The 15,884-nt window shown below is 42.4% G+C and overlaps 1 protein-coding gene across 4 annotated transcripts in view; it reads right to left on the reverse strand.

The window, feature by feature from the left end:
* cacnb1 (calcium channel, voltage-dependent, beta 1 subunit) overlaps positions 1-15,884 on the reverse strand; it is a 55,146-nt gene that overhangs the window by 15,403 nt on the left and 23,859 nt on the right. For all 4 annotated transcript variants that reach the window (XM_056582750.1, XM_056582756.1, XM_056582773.1 and 1 more), the window contains exons 3-6: positions 7,893-8,012; positions 6,037-6,159; positions 936-1,072; positions 615-682 (exon numbers count right to left, since the gene is read on the reverse strand). In XM_056582750.1, the coding sequence (XP_056438725.1) occupies positions 615-682; positions 936-1,072; positions 6,037-6,159; positions 7,893-8,012 (448 nt within the window). The remainder of the gene's footprint in view (positions 1-614; positions 683-935; positions 1,073-6,036; positions 6,160-7,892; positions 8,013-15,884) is intronic.

A 15,884-nucleotide genomic window follows, 5' to 3' on the forward strand; every position in this document is an offset into this window, starting at 1 on the left:
TTATTTAATCACCTCTTTCTTTATCTTTTTATAGTGCATTCAATATATTTATTGTACAATTTGAAAAAGCATTTCCATTCTATTCGTTTTTTTTTTTTTTTACATAAATCAGGGTTTATACTAAGTAAATGAGGTCTGACATTTTTTTAATTGGGGTTTCCAAATATCCCAAAATAGTATGCACAATCTGAGTGAAATATTTTAAAATAAAATATATACATCCATGTCAAAATGTTACAAAATTTTATAAACCATTGCCTGGATTCATTAAAATTATCTCAATATCTATTGGATATGTAGCGAGCATTTGGATTTAGAATCGCATCGTTATTTTAAATTGAATGAATAAGAATGCACAAGTAGTGTGCTTGTGCAAGAGTTCTGTATTGTGCTTCTAATTTTAATTGTTGTGTTTTCAAAGGTACTATGTATGTGGGCATGCAGGTTTTGTGAGTACACTCACAAGTCTCTCTTTGTTCTCTCTCACTTCATATGATTTGAAAAAAATAATAATCGCATGAACGTTTTGGGTGTGTGCAAGGGTAATGTATGCATGCAGATTGTATAGATTATCACTCTCTTTCAAAGTGACTGAACAGTATGGGTGACCTCACCTGTGCCGGGTGGGGTGGGTCTGCGGGTCCCTGTGGCGACGTCTAGGCTAGAGCTCCCTCCAGATTTACTGTGGTGGCAGAATGTTCTCTCAGTTGATTGCATCATCTCATGTACCAGCTTATTAGTATAACATATAACAACATAACATTGTTTGAGTGCAATAATGTTCTTGCTGAGCTCGTCCTTCAAGGGTCGAAGCTACCGAGAACAATCAGAATAAACTGCATTGTGCAATGTATCGACAGGTGGAACGATCCTGGTTTCTGAAAGGAGTCCTCTGTGGGATGACTTCCCCTACTCTGTTAAGTACTTTAGGTTACCTGGAGCTGAGTCGGTTCTGTCTCATCCTCTGTTCCTGCAGCAGGCGGGTGTTCTCCAGTTTGACGGGGCTGGGGATGAAGCCCACCTCGCAGCCCTCCTTCACCAGCCGGCCAATCCACCAGTCGTTGTTGTACTTCTATGGAAGGCAGCATGCGATGCTAGATGCTAAAGCTCCCAGTAACAATTGCCTTAACCACAAGCATTTTTGCCTCTGTTTGCTCGCCCTCGTGCACACACGTACACACACACACACACACACACACACACAGTGGCGCAAAAAGTTGGTATGCACTATATGCGGCGCATAGGGGCGCCGCACCAGAGGGGGCGCCAAAGCGATAGAAGTAAAAAAATTGGAGTCGTCATTTTCTGTATTTAACAGCGTTTGTGTACATATGATGATCAATAACAGAGGAAGGAACGACACTGATAAGGCGCCCCCCCGCTCCTTCGCCTCCCTCCCCCCTTCTCCCCACACGGCGCTCCAGTGGGCGCCCCCTCAATCACGCCCTGGAGGCGAGCGCCAGAGTGTCTTCATTTGAACCGCGTTGTCATCTGATGACACGTACCTCAATACGGAGAGGCAGAGAAGAAAGCCCTCAGGGTCACAACATAGAAAAAGAAAGATTGGGAAGGAGAAAGGGTGCGCAGGGATGAAAGAAAGCTTTTCAAAGTGGTTGAAAGACAGTTGTTTTTATGTCAGTGTATCAAGAGGAGGCTTGTAAATAATCAGGTTAGCTAAATCTACTACTAGTAAAACAACAGGTTACTGTTGTCTTGCAACTGTGTACTGATCAGAATGGAGCCTACTAAATATAACGGATAATAGCAAGAAAAATAAAGGAACGTGTTTGTGTTATTTTGTTTTACTTCAATCTCTATGCAATTCTTTGTTTTATGTCAACAGACCCAGTAAAAACGGAGTTATAAAGTTGATACTCTATAACTCTGTTAATAATCCAAAAGTAAATAAGTTAATACAAAAAAAAAAAGAAAAGATTATTATCGTATCTGAATCGAGACTGAATCGTTCTACACAGTATTGCGATGCATCGAAGAATCGATTATTTTTCCCACCCCTATTGGTTACTGTACTCCAACAGTTCTAACAGAGTCTATTGTTTTGCATGTAAGCTTTTTGGTGAAGCTAGAGTTGTTGACACGCGCCTTGTGGTGGGGTATAATAACTGGCAGTGTCTTTCAAAGATACTGAAGCACCATGAAACAAGTGGTTACCACATAAATGCTTATCTGATGTGGAAAGAATTGGCATCCCGCTTATGCCTAGGTAAAACTATTGACAGCGAATTGCAGAGAGCATGTTGACCCGAGTGATCGACTGCATACTCTTCCTTGTAGAAAGAAACCTGCCACTGAGGGGGACAAAATGCACACTTAGGAAATCCTAGAAATGGAATATTCTGGGTATCCTTGATCTCATAGCACGGTACGATGTTACACTGGCAGAGCATCTTAGAAAGGCTGCCTCTAAAAAAAACACTGGATATCTGTCCTGGTGCACTCAAAATGATTTTGTTGATTCAATATCAGAGTGTGTTTTAGGTCAAATTTGTGCCCAGATCAAAGGGGGGGGGGCGCCTGCTATGTGTCTGCATACCCCCAGAAAGTAGGCAGTTGCGCCCCTGCACACACTGCGGTCAAGCCAGCCAACCCATCGAGATCGGCGGTCAAGCCAGCCGACCCAGTTTTTTGCCATACCTGTATATACTAGCCATTACGGTAATAGCGCCTCAGCGCATCAGAACTAGTTTCAAAATAAAAGCTTTTGTCTGGTACATACCGAAAGACAGCCATTAAAAGCAAATACTATCAAAGGAAATGTACGGACGTTGTGATATTTACTTGCAAAATAAAAGCCCAACTAATTGACAAATGTAAGCTTATACCAATAGTTTATTGGAGATTTAAAATGAAACGCCCTGTTATTCCAGACTCATTCCCCTTGAGGGTCATAGTTCACGACCCCATAGTCTCTCCCAAACAGTTTCAGGATATTCTGATGTTTAGTTTCAAATTAAAAGCCCACTAGTTATTGAAATATGAGACATATTACATATTATTTTGGATTACATTTAAAAGGAAACGCCCTGTTATTCCAGACTCATTCCACTTGAGGGTCATAGTTCACGACCCCATAGTTTCTCCCAAACTGTTTCAGGACATTCTGATGTTTAGTTTCAAATTAAAAGCCCACTAGATATTGAAATATGAGACATATTAGATATGATTTTGGATTAAATTTAAAAGGAAACGCCCTGTTATTCCAGACTCATTCCACATCAGGGTCATAGTTCACGACCCCATAGTGTCACTCAAGAAGTTTCAGTATATTCTGATGTGTAATTTCAAGTTAAAAGCCCACTAGAAATTGAAATATGAGACTTATTACATATGGATTTGGATTACATTTAAAATTAAACGCCCTGTTATTCCAGACTCATTCCACTTGAGGGTCATAGTTCACGACCCCATAGTGTCTCCCAAACAGTTTCAGGACATTCTGATGTGTTGTTTCAAATTAAAAGTCCACTAGATATTGAAATATGAGACATTAGGTATGATTTAGATGTGAATTTGGATTAAATTTAAAAGGAAACGCCCTGTTATTTCAGACTCATTCCACTTGAGGGTCATAGTTCACGACCCCATAGTGTCTCCCAAACAGTTTCAGGATATTCTGATGTTTGGTTTCAAACTAAAAGCCCACTAGATATTGAAATATGAGACATATTACATATTATTTTGGATTACATTTAAAAGGAAATGCCCTGTTATTCCAGACTCATTCCACTTGAGGGTCATAGTTCACGACCCCATAGTGTCTCCCAAACAGTTTCAGGACATTCTGATGTGTTGTTTCAAATTAAAAGTCCACTAGATATTGAAATATGAGACATTAGGTATGATTTAGATGTGAATTTGGATTAAATTTAAAAGGAAACGCCCTGTTATTTCAGACTCATTCCACTTGAGGGTCATAGTTCACGACCCCATAGTGTCTCCCAAACAGTTTCAGGATATTCTGATGTTTGGTTTCAAACTAAAAGCCCACTAGATATTGAAATATGAGACATATTACATATTATTTTGGATTACATTTAAAAGGAAATGCCCTGTTATTCCAGACTCATTCCACTTGAGGGTCATAGTTCACGACCCCATAGTGTCTCTCAAACAGTTTCAGGATATTCTGATGTTTAGTTTCAAATTAAAAGCCCACTAGATATTGAAATATGAGACTTATTACATATTTTTTTGGTTTCAATTTAAAAGGAAACTCCCAGTTATTCCAGACTCATTCCACGTCAGGGTCACAGTTTAAGACCCCATAGTGTCACCCAAGAAGTTTCAGGATATTTTGATGTATAGTTTCAAGTTAAAAGCCCACTAGAAATTGAAATATGAGACTTATTACATATGGATTTGGATTACATTTAAAATTAAACGCCCTGTTATTCCAGACTCATTCCACTTGAGGGTCATAGTTCACGACCCCATAGTGTCTCCCAAACAGTTTCAGGACATTCTGATGTGTTGTTTCAAATTAAAAGTCCACTAGATATTGAAATATGAGACATTAGGTATGATTTAGATGTGAATTTGGATTAAATTTAAAAGGAAACGCCCTGTTATTTCAGACTCATTCCACTTGAGGGTCACAGTTTAAGACCCCATAGTGTCACCCAAGAAGTTTCAGGATATTTTGATGTATAGTTTCAAATTAAAAGCACACTAGATATTGAAATATGAGACATTAGATTAGATTTTGGATTAAATTTAAAAGGAAACGCCCTGTTATTCCAGACTCATTCCATGTCAAGGTCATAGTTCACAACCCCATAGCGATACCCAAGAAGTTTCAGGATATTCTGATGTGTAGTTTTAAATTAAAAGCCCATTAGATATCTGTCGGTCCTTCTAATGTCTATTGAGACATTAGAAGGAAACACCCTGTTATTCCAGACTCATTCCACTTCAGGGTCACAGTTTACGACCCCATAGTGTCACCCAAGAAGTTTCAGGATATTCTGATGTGTACTTTCAAACTATATGTAATAAGTCTCATATTTCAATATCTAGTGGGCTTTTAATTTTAAACTACAAATCAGAATATCCTGAAACTTTGTGGGCATCACTATGGGGTTGTGAACTATGACGTGGAATGAGTCTGGAATAACAGGGCGTTTCTTTTTAAATGTAATCCAAATTCATATCTAAATCATATCTAATGTCTCATATTTCAATATCTAGAGGGCTTTTTATTTGAAACTACACATCAGAATATCCGGAAACTTCTTGGGTGACACTATGGGGTCTTAAACTGTGACCCTGAAGTAGAATGAGTCTGGAATAACTGGGAGTTTCCTTTTAAATTTAATCCAAAATCATATCTAATATGTCTCATATTTCAATATCTAGTGGGCTTTTATTTTGAAACTACACATCAGAATGACCTGAGACTTCTTGGGTGACCTTATGGGGTCTGGACTTATCGCCCTGAAGTGGAATGAGCCTGGAATAACAGGGCATTTTCTTTTAAATCGAAACCAAAAACATATGTAATAAGTCTCATATTTCAATATCTTGTGGGCTTTTAATTTGAAACTACACATCAGAATATCCTGAAACTTCTTGGGTATCACTATGGGGTTGTGAACTATGACCCTGAAGTGTAATGAGTCTGGAATAACAGGGCGTTTCCTTTTAAATCAAATCCAAAATCATATGTAATATGTCTCATATTTGGTGGGCTTTTATTTTTAAAGTAAGTATCACAACGGCCGTACACTTCCTTTGATAGTATTTGCTTTTATTGACTGTCTTTTTGTATGTACCCGACGAATGCTTTTATTTTAAACTAGTTCTGAGACGCTATTACCGTAATGGCTAGTATAAACAGGTACAGCAAAAAACTGGGTCGGCTGGCTTGACTGCCGATCTCGATGGGTCGGCTGGCTTGACCGCAGTCTGCACACACACTCGCAGTTGTGCACACACACACACACACACACACACACACACACACACACACACACACACACACACACGCACAGTTGTTTTGGCTGGGAAGAAGCTCACCTCTTTGATATGCAGGAAGTCTTTGGCTTCGAAGGATATGGCCATGCCCTGCACAGGAACTTCATCGTTGGGCCCCGAGTTGTATCCAACGTTTGTTCTCACAGCAAAAGCCACGGGTTTGGTCTGTGCGGACCATTATGGGGGTCAAGGTAGATATGGTGGCAATCAGAGAATACCCAAACAATCAGATAAATCGAACAATTAACTGCTGCCCCAATCCTGACATATCCAGCTTTCATTATTGCTATTTAATAATGAATTAGACAGTTCTGAATCTATTGCATCTAGGGCTGGGCTAGAAATCAATGTAATTGTTTTATTGTCTTCTTATTTGCTATTGTATCGCCATGAGGGAAAACAATGCCATATCATGATACCCTTGATACTAAGAAATGCTATACCCTCAAATGATTGACATAGGAGGTTTGAATGTAAGGACCCTCCATAACACTGTTTCAGTTTGAATTTGAAATACGATAGTCTATTGTATTTGTTCCCAAAATCCACATCGCCAAGTAGGGTTGCCGTGGTATACGGTATTACCGGTGTTGCCGGTGTTGAGGCCAACACCGTTTACTTGGTGTTGCACACCGGGTGTGCAACCGTTCATTACAAAAAAATATATATATTTTTTTTTGTAATAAAAAACAAATTCAGTAAAAAGGAATAATATAATTATAATTAAGAAAATTAAAATGTGTGGAATAGGCCACAGTTCTGCTCTGTGCGGGAGAATTGTCGCGCCGAGAATTGACGTGCTTCCTTACAAGACCGGTAACCATAGCAACGCCGGTAAACAAACCCCGCAAAGTCCAATCCCTACGTGAGCTCCCCGCACTACGGCCATCTGGAGGCGCACATAGCTTTTGGCCGTGATATTATGATATATACAATTATATTATACTATTATATATTTAAGCAATAGATCACGCCAGGCTGTGGTATGTGCTCATTATACCACTGTTAAGGGGCGTTGTCCGGCCCCGACGCACAGCGGAGGGCCGGCGACCCCCTTCACAGTGGTATAATGAGCACATGCCACTGACTGAAGTGATCTATTTCTTTTATACAACGGTTACTATTATGGCGAAACGAAAGTCATAGACACACTACATTTAAAAAGAAACCAAGAAAGTCAAAATAGCCGTTTAATTAAAGAATACAAAAAAGTAGTCCCTCCTGGCTGCCGCTATGCATCGACGGTCGCTATGCAACACACTTTAGCGTCCCTCCGAGAGAAGGCTCCGAGAGAAGGCTCCGATAGAGCGGTTCGCCGGCAATTTATCCTATGGAGCAGTTCACTCGCCGTGTGCCTAAGCTTTCGTTAGTCTCTCCATCGCCTTGCTCACTCCCGGAGTAACAACATTTACACGCTCTCCATCATCCAACATATGTTTTACTTTGTAACTGTTTCTACTTCCAGGCGCGGAGTGATATGCAAACTTTCACAAAATGATCGGGCGTCATAGCAGTTATGTATACGCTCATTATACAACAGTTGGGAACCAATCAGATCGCTGGATTTAGGTCCCCCGTTGTATAAAGAACGTTATAAGACGCCGAGAATTGGCGCGCTGCCAGCCGCTGTCACCAAGTGTGAGAGGAAAGTTGACGGAGAAGATGGCGGTTGACCTATAGTTTCAAAGTTAATACCGTTTATGCCGGTATTATCGGTGTTGACACGAGCGTATTACTCGTGTCAACTCGTATTACACGAGCGTGAAAATGTCCACACCGCGGCAACCCTATCGCCAAGCCATGTCGGCAGCCGGCTGTCAAGATCCGGACAGGAAGCCCACCAGACAGAATGAGCGAGGAGGTGATTAGTTGTGATTCGCTCAGGCTCGGCCTCTGACCTTGGCCTTCTCGAGAGTGGCAAGGGCCTGCCTGTCCGCCTCCTTCCGCAGCGCCTCGGGGTCTTCTTCCAGGGACACGTCCGAGTCCGAAGGCCTACTGGTGTAGGAGTCTGCAGAGCCCTGGGGAGACACGGACCATCACAGTCAAACACGTGGGCTATGATGTTGATCAAAACATGTGGGCTATACTGTTGATCAACACATATGGGCCATTCTGGTTATCAGCACACATCGGTAATACTGGTGATCAATACACATGGGCTATACCAGGGATCAACATAGAAGGGTTGTACTGGTGATTAACACATGTTGGCTAGACTGGGGATCAACACACTTGGACTACTGGTGAACAACACACATGGGCTATGCCGTTGATCAACACACGGGCTATACTGGTAATCAACATAGAAGGGTTATACTGTTGATCAGCACACATGGGCTATACTTGGGATCAACCCACCAGGATTACACTGTTGATCAACACATGAGGGCTTTACTGGTGGTCAACCCACATAGGCTATACTGATGATCAACACAAATGCTGGTGATCACCATAGAGGGGTTAGACTGGTGATCAACACCTGGGACTACAATGGTGATCTACACTTGTGCACTATAATCATGATGAACACATTTTGACTGTATCTCTGCTGAACAAATGTGGACTAAACTGGGGATCAACACATGCAAACTATACTGGTGATGAATACATGTGGGCTATACTGGCGATTAACAATTAGCTATACTGGGGATCAACACACCAGGGCTATACAGGTGATCAACACGTGGACTGTACTGTTGATCAACCCAAGTGAATTTCACTCCAAGTGAATTTCACTCCTGATGAACACATATAGACTATACTAGTGATCAACATATTGTAGTCATTTGGAAAGATAAGTGACCTGGTTCTGTTCTTCAAGACTGAGGGATGACCTACAAACCAAAGCTCTATGGCACATGCAAGGTGTTTGCCAAGTATCTCTTCAAGTGTTGGTTCTTGGTAGGGCTGAATGATTTGGGGAAATAATCTAATCCCGATCATTTTAACTAGAGATGTCCGATATTATCGGCCCGATATTAGCATAAAAATGTAATATCGGTCAATATCGGTATCAGATTTAAAAAAAAAATAATAATAATAATAAAAAAAAATAAACATGGCACTTTTCCCTTAAATTAAGTTGAAGTATTTTTCTTATTTTGCACAGACAATGTTAACATTTGGAAAGCCTTGTTGCATTCAAGAATGCATCCAGTGGGGCATCACAATAACATTAAAGATCCCATGCCATGCTTTTTATGGATGCTTTAATATAGGTATTAGTGGGCCACAAACACAGTATTCAAAGACGTCCCCGAAATTCAGCCGTGGTGCAGAGTTACAGCCACTCCGAACCAGTCGCACATTGAGCTTCCCCCAAACGCGCTGTTTCGGTGGGCGTGTCAAGGCAGGTCAAGGAGGGGGGTGGGGGTGTGGCCCTGAGCAGCTTGTAGCCACAGTACAATGCGCTCTGGTTACGGTGGGCGTGTCAAGGCAGGTCAAGGAGGGGGGTGGGGGTGTGGCCCTGAGCAGCTTGTAGCCACAGTACCATGCGCTCTGTTTACGGTGGATGTATCGCAATGGCTCGTTGAAACCCATATTATACATAGATATCTATATAATATAATATAATATAATATAATATATAATGTATATTATCACCTGGCCCTGAGCAGCCCACGGTACCATGCGCTCTGTTTACGGTGGATGTATCGCAATGGCTCTTAGAAACCCATATTATACATAGATATCTATATCATATAATCTATAATATATATTATCACCTGGCCCTGAGCAGCTTGTAGCCACGGTACCATGCGCTCTGTTTACGGTGGATGTATCGCAATGGCTCTTAGAAACCCATTGTATACATAGATATCTATATCATAATATATATTATCACGGCCAAAAGCTGTGTGAGCCTCCAGACGATAGGCTATTATGAATCTCAAACGACCGCGTCTTCTTCAGATTGATGTGGAAGCGGAAGAACCAGAGACGTCGGAGAACCCGACGAAGTCCTTTGCGATTCATTATATCGTCTGGAGGTGCACACAGCTTTTGGCCGTGATAATATGTATTATTTGATATAGATATCTATGTATTATATGATATTATTTAGATATAGAGCCCCAGGACTGTAACGCAAGTGTTGTACACTTCCTTGTTATTTGGATAACCGTTCTGCTGTTGGTGTGATGCCGCATAACGCGTCGGACTCTCGTCTCTGGTATTTCTACAACGAGACTCGTAGTGGGGGTCATCTCAGCCATGGTTGAGAATGAATTGGGGGAAAGGAACTTTGGCTTTGACTCCCTGAAGTACATGAACCACGACATGGAGGAGAAGGGGATTGTTGGCCGCGAATGTATCCCGCTTGAGCCCTGCTTCCCGCCGCCTCGGCAGCGGTCAGCGGCGCTAATCACCGCCTCCTGAAGCGGTGGTCCATCGGCAGAGAGGCTCCGGCGGGAGACGACCGCGGTCAACAATCCCTTTCTCCTCCATGTTGTGGTTCATGCCTACTTCAGGGAGTCAAAGCCAAAGTTCCTTTCCCCCCAATTCATTCTCAACCATGGCTGAGATAACCCCCACTACGAGTCTCGTTGTAGAAATACCAGAGACGAGAGTCCGACGCGTTATGCGGCATCACACCAACAGCAGAACGGTTATCCAAATAACAAGGAAGTGTACAACACTTGCGTTACAGTCCTGGAGCTCTATATCTAAATAATATCATATAATACATAGATATCTATATCAAATAATACATATTATCACGGCCAAAAGCTGTGTGCACGTCCAGACGATATAATGAATCCCAAAGGACTTCGTCGGGTTCTCCGACGTCTCTGGTTCTTCCACTTCCACATCAATCTGTAGTAGACAGAACCGCGCGCTCCCTGCTGCCTGCTGCCGGCGCAAGGAACCACCGCCCGGCTGCCCGCTGCCGGGCGGTGGTGCTTCGCGGCGGTGGTGCCTCGCGGCAACCGGCGGCAGGCAGCATGTCGCAGTTCATGTACTTCGATGTCGTTCTGCCATTGCATTCAAAATTCTGTAACTAGCCTGTTACTACGAAGTAAGCAACTACAATACACGTATTAGCATTTAGCACTAGCTCAATCACGACTCCTTTAGAATTCTTGTGGGTGGTTACGAACCAACCAAGTGGGCAGGGCCATGAATAATAGTTTGACAACGCTACGTCACAGTGTCACCGTATCCAGATTGGCTCATTTCTTCTGCCTTTTTCCTTTCATTTCCTATTGCATTCAGCAGACAAACTGCATAGATTTCAAACTTACCACAGCTCACAAACTTATTCAGACCTATGTTATTTAACAAACAACAGGAAAAATGTGATTTTAATGGCATGGGCTCTTTAAGCATGTTGTGTTAATTCCACAACAGGAGATATGTAATGTTACCTAAATTAGGTTTGAGGAAAAATAACCCAAATATCGACATCGGTATCGGCTGATATCGGAATCGAAAATTTAGAGTTGGACAATATCGCATATCGGATATCGGCAAAAAAGCCAATATCGGACATCCCTAATTTTAACCAATATTGCGATTGCGATTTAATATGTGATTTCATTAATTTATTAAGTTCCTTATGTTCTGTATTATTCACTAAAAAGGAATCGTTCGTGATTCGTTCAGCCTTATAGTTCTTAGGTTGATTGTAAAATAAATTGCTGTAAATGGGTGGAACAATTTCAGAAGCATTAAATGTACTTCCCCTTTGTCATGATTTCTCACTAACTTCAATCCCATATGATCCTCTAAAGAACCGGCAAACAAAATATCCCTTTCTTGGAACAAAAATAACCACCCGCTTAGTCCCATTGAACATCCACCTGTAAAAGAAACAAAGCATCAAGCCAAGCCATGCCATGATGTAAATTGAATGGAAATGTAGTTGAGATTTGTCTAATGAATTTCCATGGATGCGGTTGGAAGTGTGATAAGGAAAAGAGATAGAGAGAAATTGAGAGCGGAAGGGAAATCAAAACACAGATTAGAATATTACCAACCATGTACATAAAGTTTGCATACGACTCGGCCATAGTTAGTCTGCTGAAGAGGGAGGAACTAGATCATGGACCGGTCGTTAATGACATTGTGTCATGGTGGAGTCTTTGCTTGAAATGAATGTTTAAAAACCAAGGACAAGATTAATGATTTTAGGAAATCAGCACCCATCCCAAAACTCCCGGTGATTGAGGGAATTGAGATGAATTTCGTGGAGAACTAAGAATATAATGGTACTCTGTTAGACAGCAGGTTGTGCTTGCAGGCTAATGCAGATGCCATTTCTTAGAAGGTACAAAAATATTTTTACTACTTAAATAACTATTTAAGGCTTGCACCAAAATGATTACTCTGTTCTACAGCACTTTTAGTGGGCCTGAAACAGGCCCTAAAGAATAGGCTGGCTCGTCTTGTCAGAGTGGCCAGAAAAGGTATATATAAGCATAGCTTAGTGACCTTTATGATCAGAAGAAAGGCCCATATCATATTGTCTGAACTGACCACACCCTGCAGAGGGAGTTTGAGCTTCTACCTTCAGGTAGAAGATAGACAGCTCAAAAGGTAAAAAAAGAACATTCTTATGTTTTCACTACATTAGAAGGCTGAATTTGCACAAATGATTGCACTAAGCCTTTTCTGCACTCAGTAATTACCTTGTCTTTGGTCTTCACATGAAGTGATCTTGAATTTAACTTGACTGTCACTGTACTGTATTGTATTGCTGTATATGTGTCCTGTCTTGTATGTTGGATTTCATGTTGGATTTATGTTCGATTGACTGTTTTTAATACCGGGCTGCAACCATAAATTTGACTTGATTTGATCTGTCGTCCATAACATCAGCAGAACACAGCATGGAGAGAGAGAGAGAGAGAGAGAGAGAGAGAGAGAGAGAGAGAGAGAGAGAGAGAGAGAGAGAGAGAGAGAGAGAGAGAGAGAGAGGGAGAGGGAGACAGAGAGAATAAGAGAAGAAGTAGAGAGTAGGAGCAAAGGTGGGCGTGGAGGACAAAAAATGGAGAGGCAGGCAAGTTCAAAAATGTTTTTTTCTGTGTTCTCTTCTTCTCTCTTTACATAACAATCCCACTTGTTCTCGGCTGGCTGTTGTCATAGGTGACAGGCGGGGTGACGGTGGTGGGAGGCACATGGAAGAATGTGGGACAGCTGAATGTGCCGGAGCTGAAGAGGAGGTGAGTCATTCACTGTTGGTTTTTTAAAATAGAAGGTGAGAATGCACATGGATGACAAACGCCATTTTACTTCCCGCTAAATCCCCCTGCGAATAACGCATGAGGCTTCTGTAACTCGATTGCACTCTCACACACAAACACACACACACACACACACACACGCGCACGCACGCACGCACGCACGCACGCACGCACGCACGCACGCACGCACGCACGCACGCACGCACGCACGCACGCACGCACGCACGCACGCACGCACACACACACACACACACACACACACAAACCAAGAGGGGTGCTCGGTCATCACATTCTAGCCTCCAAACAGTAATGACCACTTTAACTGCAATCTTTCAGGTATTTGCACCTAATAATACCTTCTTTGTAGCACTTTATTACCAATTACATTCTCTCACTTACTTCCTATAAAGAATGGAAGTAATGATTCAATAACAAAGGGTGAAATAATTCCAGAGTGCCGACACAATCGGGAGAAGGTAATGAGCTACCAATCAGGCCGGATAAATATAATCCCTGTGCGCTCGAATACAGGGATAGGGTGAAACGTATAGTTCCCAGAGTGTTTCTGTCTGTGAGCAGAAATTTGCTCGGTTCGATCCCCTGCAAGGACCACCATCTACAAGTCCAACCCCTTGAGCAAGATGATCCTTACTGACCTGTAACTGAGCTTGCTGTATGAATCGCTTCTGATTATAAGAACCAGTGAATAAATTGTGGAAAGAAACACAGTTTGTGGCCTTTTGCCTTGCTTGTGCGTGTTCTCCGATACATTCATGCGTAGCCTACAGTGTTATGTTACATATGTATGAACGTAACAAATAATGCCGATACTGATGCATGTCAGCTGCTCCTTTGCCAAATAGCCAGGCAGCCATCGAGAAAGCACAGACCCTCCCTGTTGCCATGGCGATCGTTCATCGAACAGTTTCTCCTCAGGCCGTCTCTTCTCATCGCACAGAGCCAAACTCACACCACAACGCACTCAGTAGCATCAATCACCAGAATGTGGCAACAGGTCAGATAAATTCAAGGCTGACATCACACGGCAATATAAAGTCCTGTGAATGTAGTAAAATGGCCCATCATATATGATTAATTAAATAGTGATTAGTTTGCGATGCAAACTACGGTTGTAATATTTAGTATTGGTTAATTTTGCAGAACCACATTCAAAAACTTGTGGACAGACAAGAATAAGAAGTATAGCTGCGAGCAGCAATGTGGGTATTAAGCATAATGGGACTCGATAAGCTAATTCTGCCAGACGGTCGTAATCGGCTGGGTGGCTACATGACGACCGTATCGGTAATCGGTAAACTAATTTTGCCGGATGGACGTAATCAGCTGGGTGGCTACATGACGACCGTATCGGTAATCGGATGGACGTAATCGGCCAGGTGGCTACATGACGACCGTCTCGATAATCGGTAATAACGACGGCTTTTGGAATGGGTGGCTACATGACGGACGCCTCGGTAATCGGTAAACTAATTCTGCCAGACAGACGTAATCGGCTGGGTGGCTACATGACGACCGTACCGGTAATCGGACGGACATAATCGGCTAGGTGGCTACATGACGACCGTATTGGTAATCGGATGGACGTAATCGGCTAGGTGGCTACTTGACGACTGTCTCGGTAATCTGTAAACTAATTCTACCAGATGGACGTAATCAGCTGGGTGGCTACATGACGACCGTCTCGGTAATCGGTAAACTAATTCTGCCTGGCGGACGTAATCAGCTGGGTGGCTACGTGAAGACCGTATCGGTAATCGGACGGACGTAATCGGCTAGTAGACTACATGACGACAGTATTGGTAATCGGACGGACGTAATCGGTTAGGTGGCTACATGACGACCGTCTCGGTAATCGGTAATAACGACAGCTGGTGGAATAAACTACAGCATGATGCGAGTACGCGTGTGAAAAGGTAGCCCCTCCTTTTCACGTACATATGACACTACCCGCAACACGTAAACTGATCAACACGCACACACGCATTCACACATCTGTTTATGTTGAGTATGACGCACGGTGCCGGCAACCACGTCTCGTCATGAGACATATTGATCACAACAAAACCTTTCAGTTACTTGCATGTAAACATCCTTGCAATCGGTTAGGTACCAGCCGATATGCTCGATAACCCATTCTCTGTCGTTAACCCATTCTCTGTCGTTAACCCATACATTTTGCATGACACAAACAGACACTGACAGCCACACCCACTTCCTGGGTCCCCAAACATTTGGAACCCCGGGCAACACGAGCACCTGGAAATGCATTCATTGCCTGATTGGGATGCAGGAACATGACTGTTTGTAAGGGGGGGGGGGGGGGGGGGCGTTATTTGCTATGTTTAATTATTATGGTATTTTGCATTTTGCAACGGTGAACTTCATCATCAACATTCAAACTGTTAAGATGTATAATGAAGTGTGTGGTCAGATATGATTTCATTATAAAATATGTATTATATGTTTATGTATTATGATACTTGGCTCGGTGAACCCCGATGGTTGTTGGTATATACCAATTTAGTTAATTGGTATATACCCGCTGGTTGCCATTATTTAAGCCCGGTATTTTTTGATTTCAAGGGGGTTGGTGGAGGCATAGAGAGACGGCTTGCTGTTAGGCTGGTAGCCTACATGTTCGGTGATTCTCATGTTAATGGAACTTTTTCAAGTGAGCAACCCTCT

Source organism: Gadus chalcogrammus, chromosome 2 (assembly GCF_026213295.1).
Source record: "Gadus chalcogrammus isolate NIFS_2021 chromosome 2, NIFS_Gcha_1.0, whole genome shotgun sequence".
NCBI classification, from domain to species: domain Eukaryota; kingdom Metazoa; phylum Chordata; class Actinopteri; order Gadiformes; family Gadidae; genus Gadus; species Gadus chalcogrammus.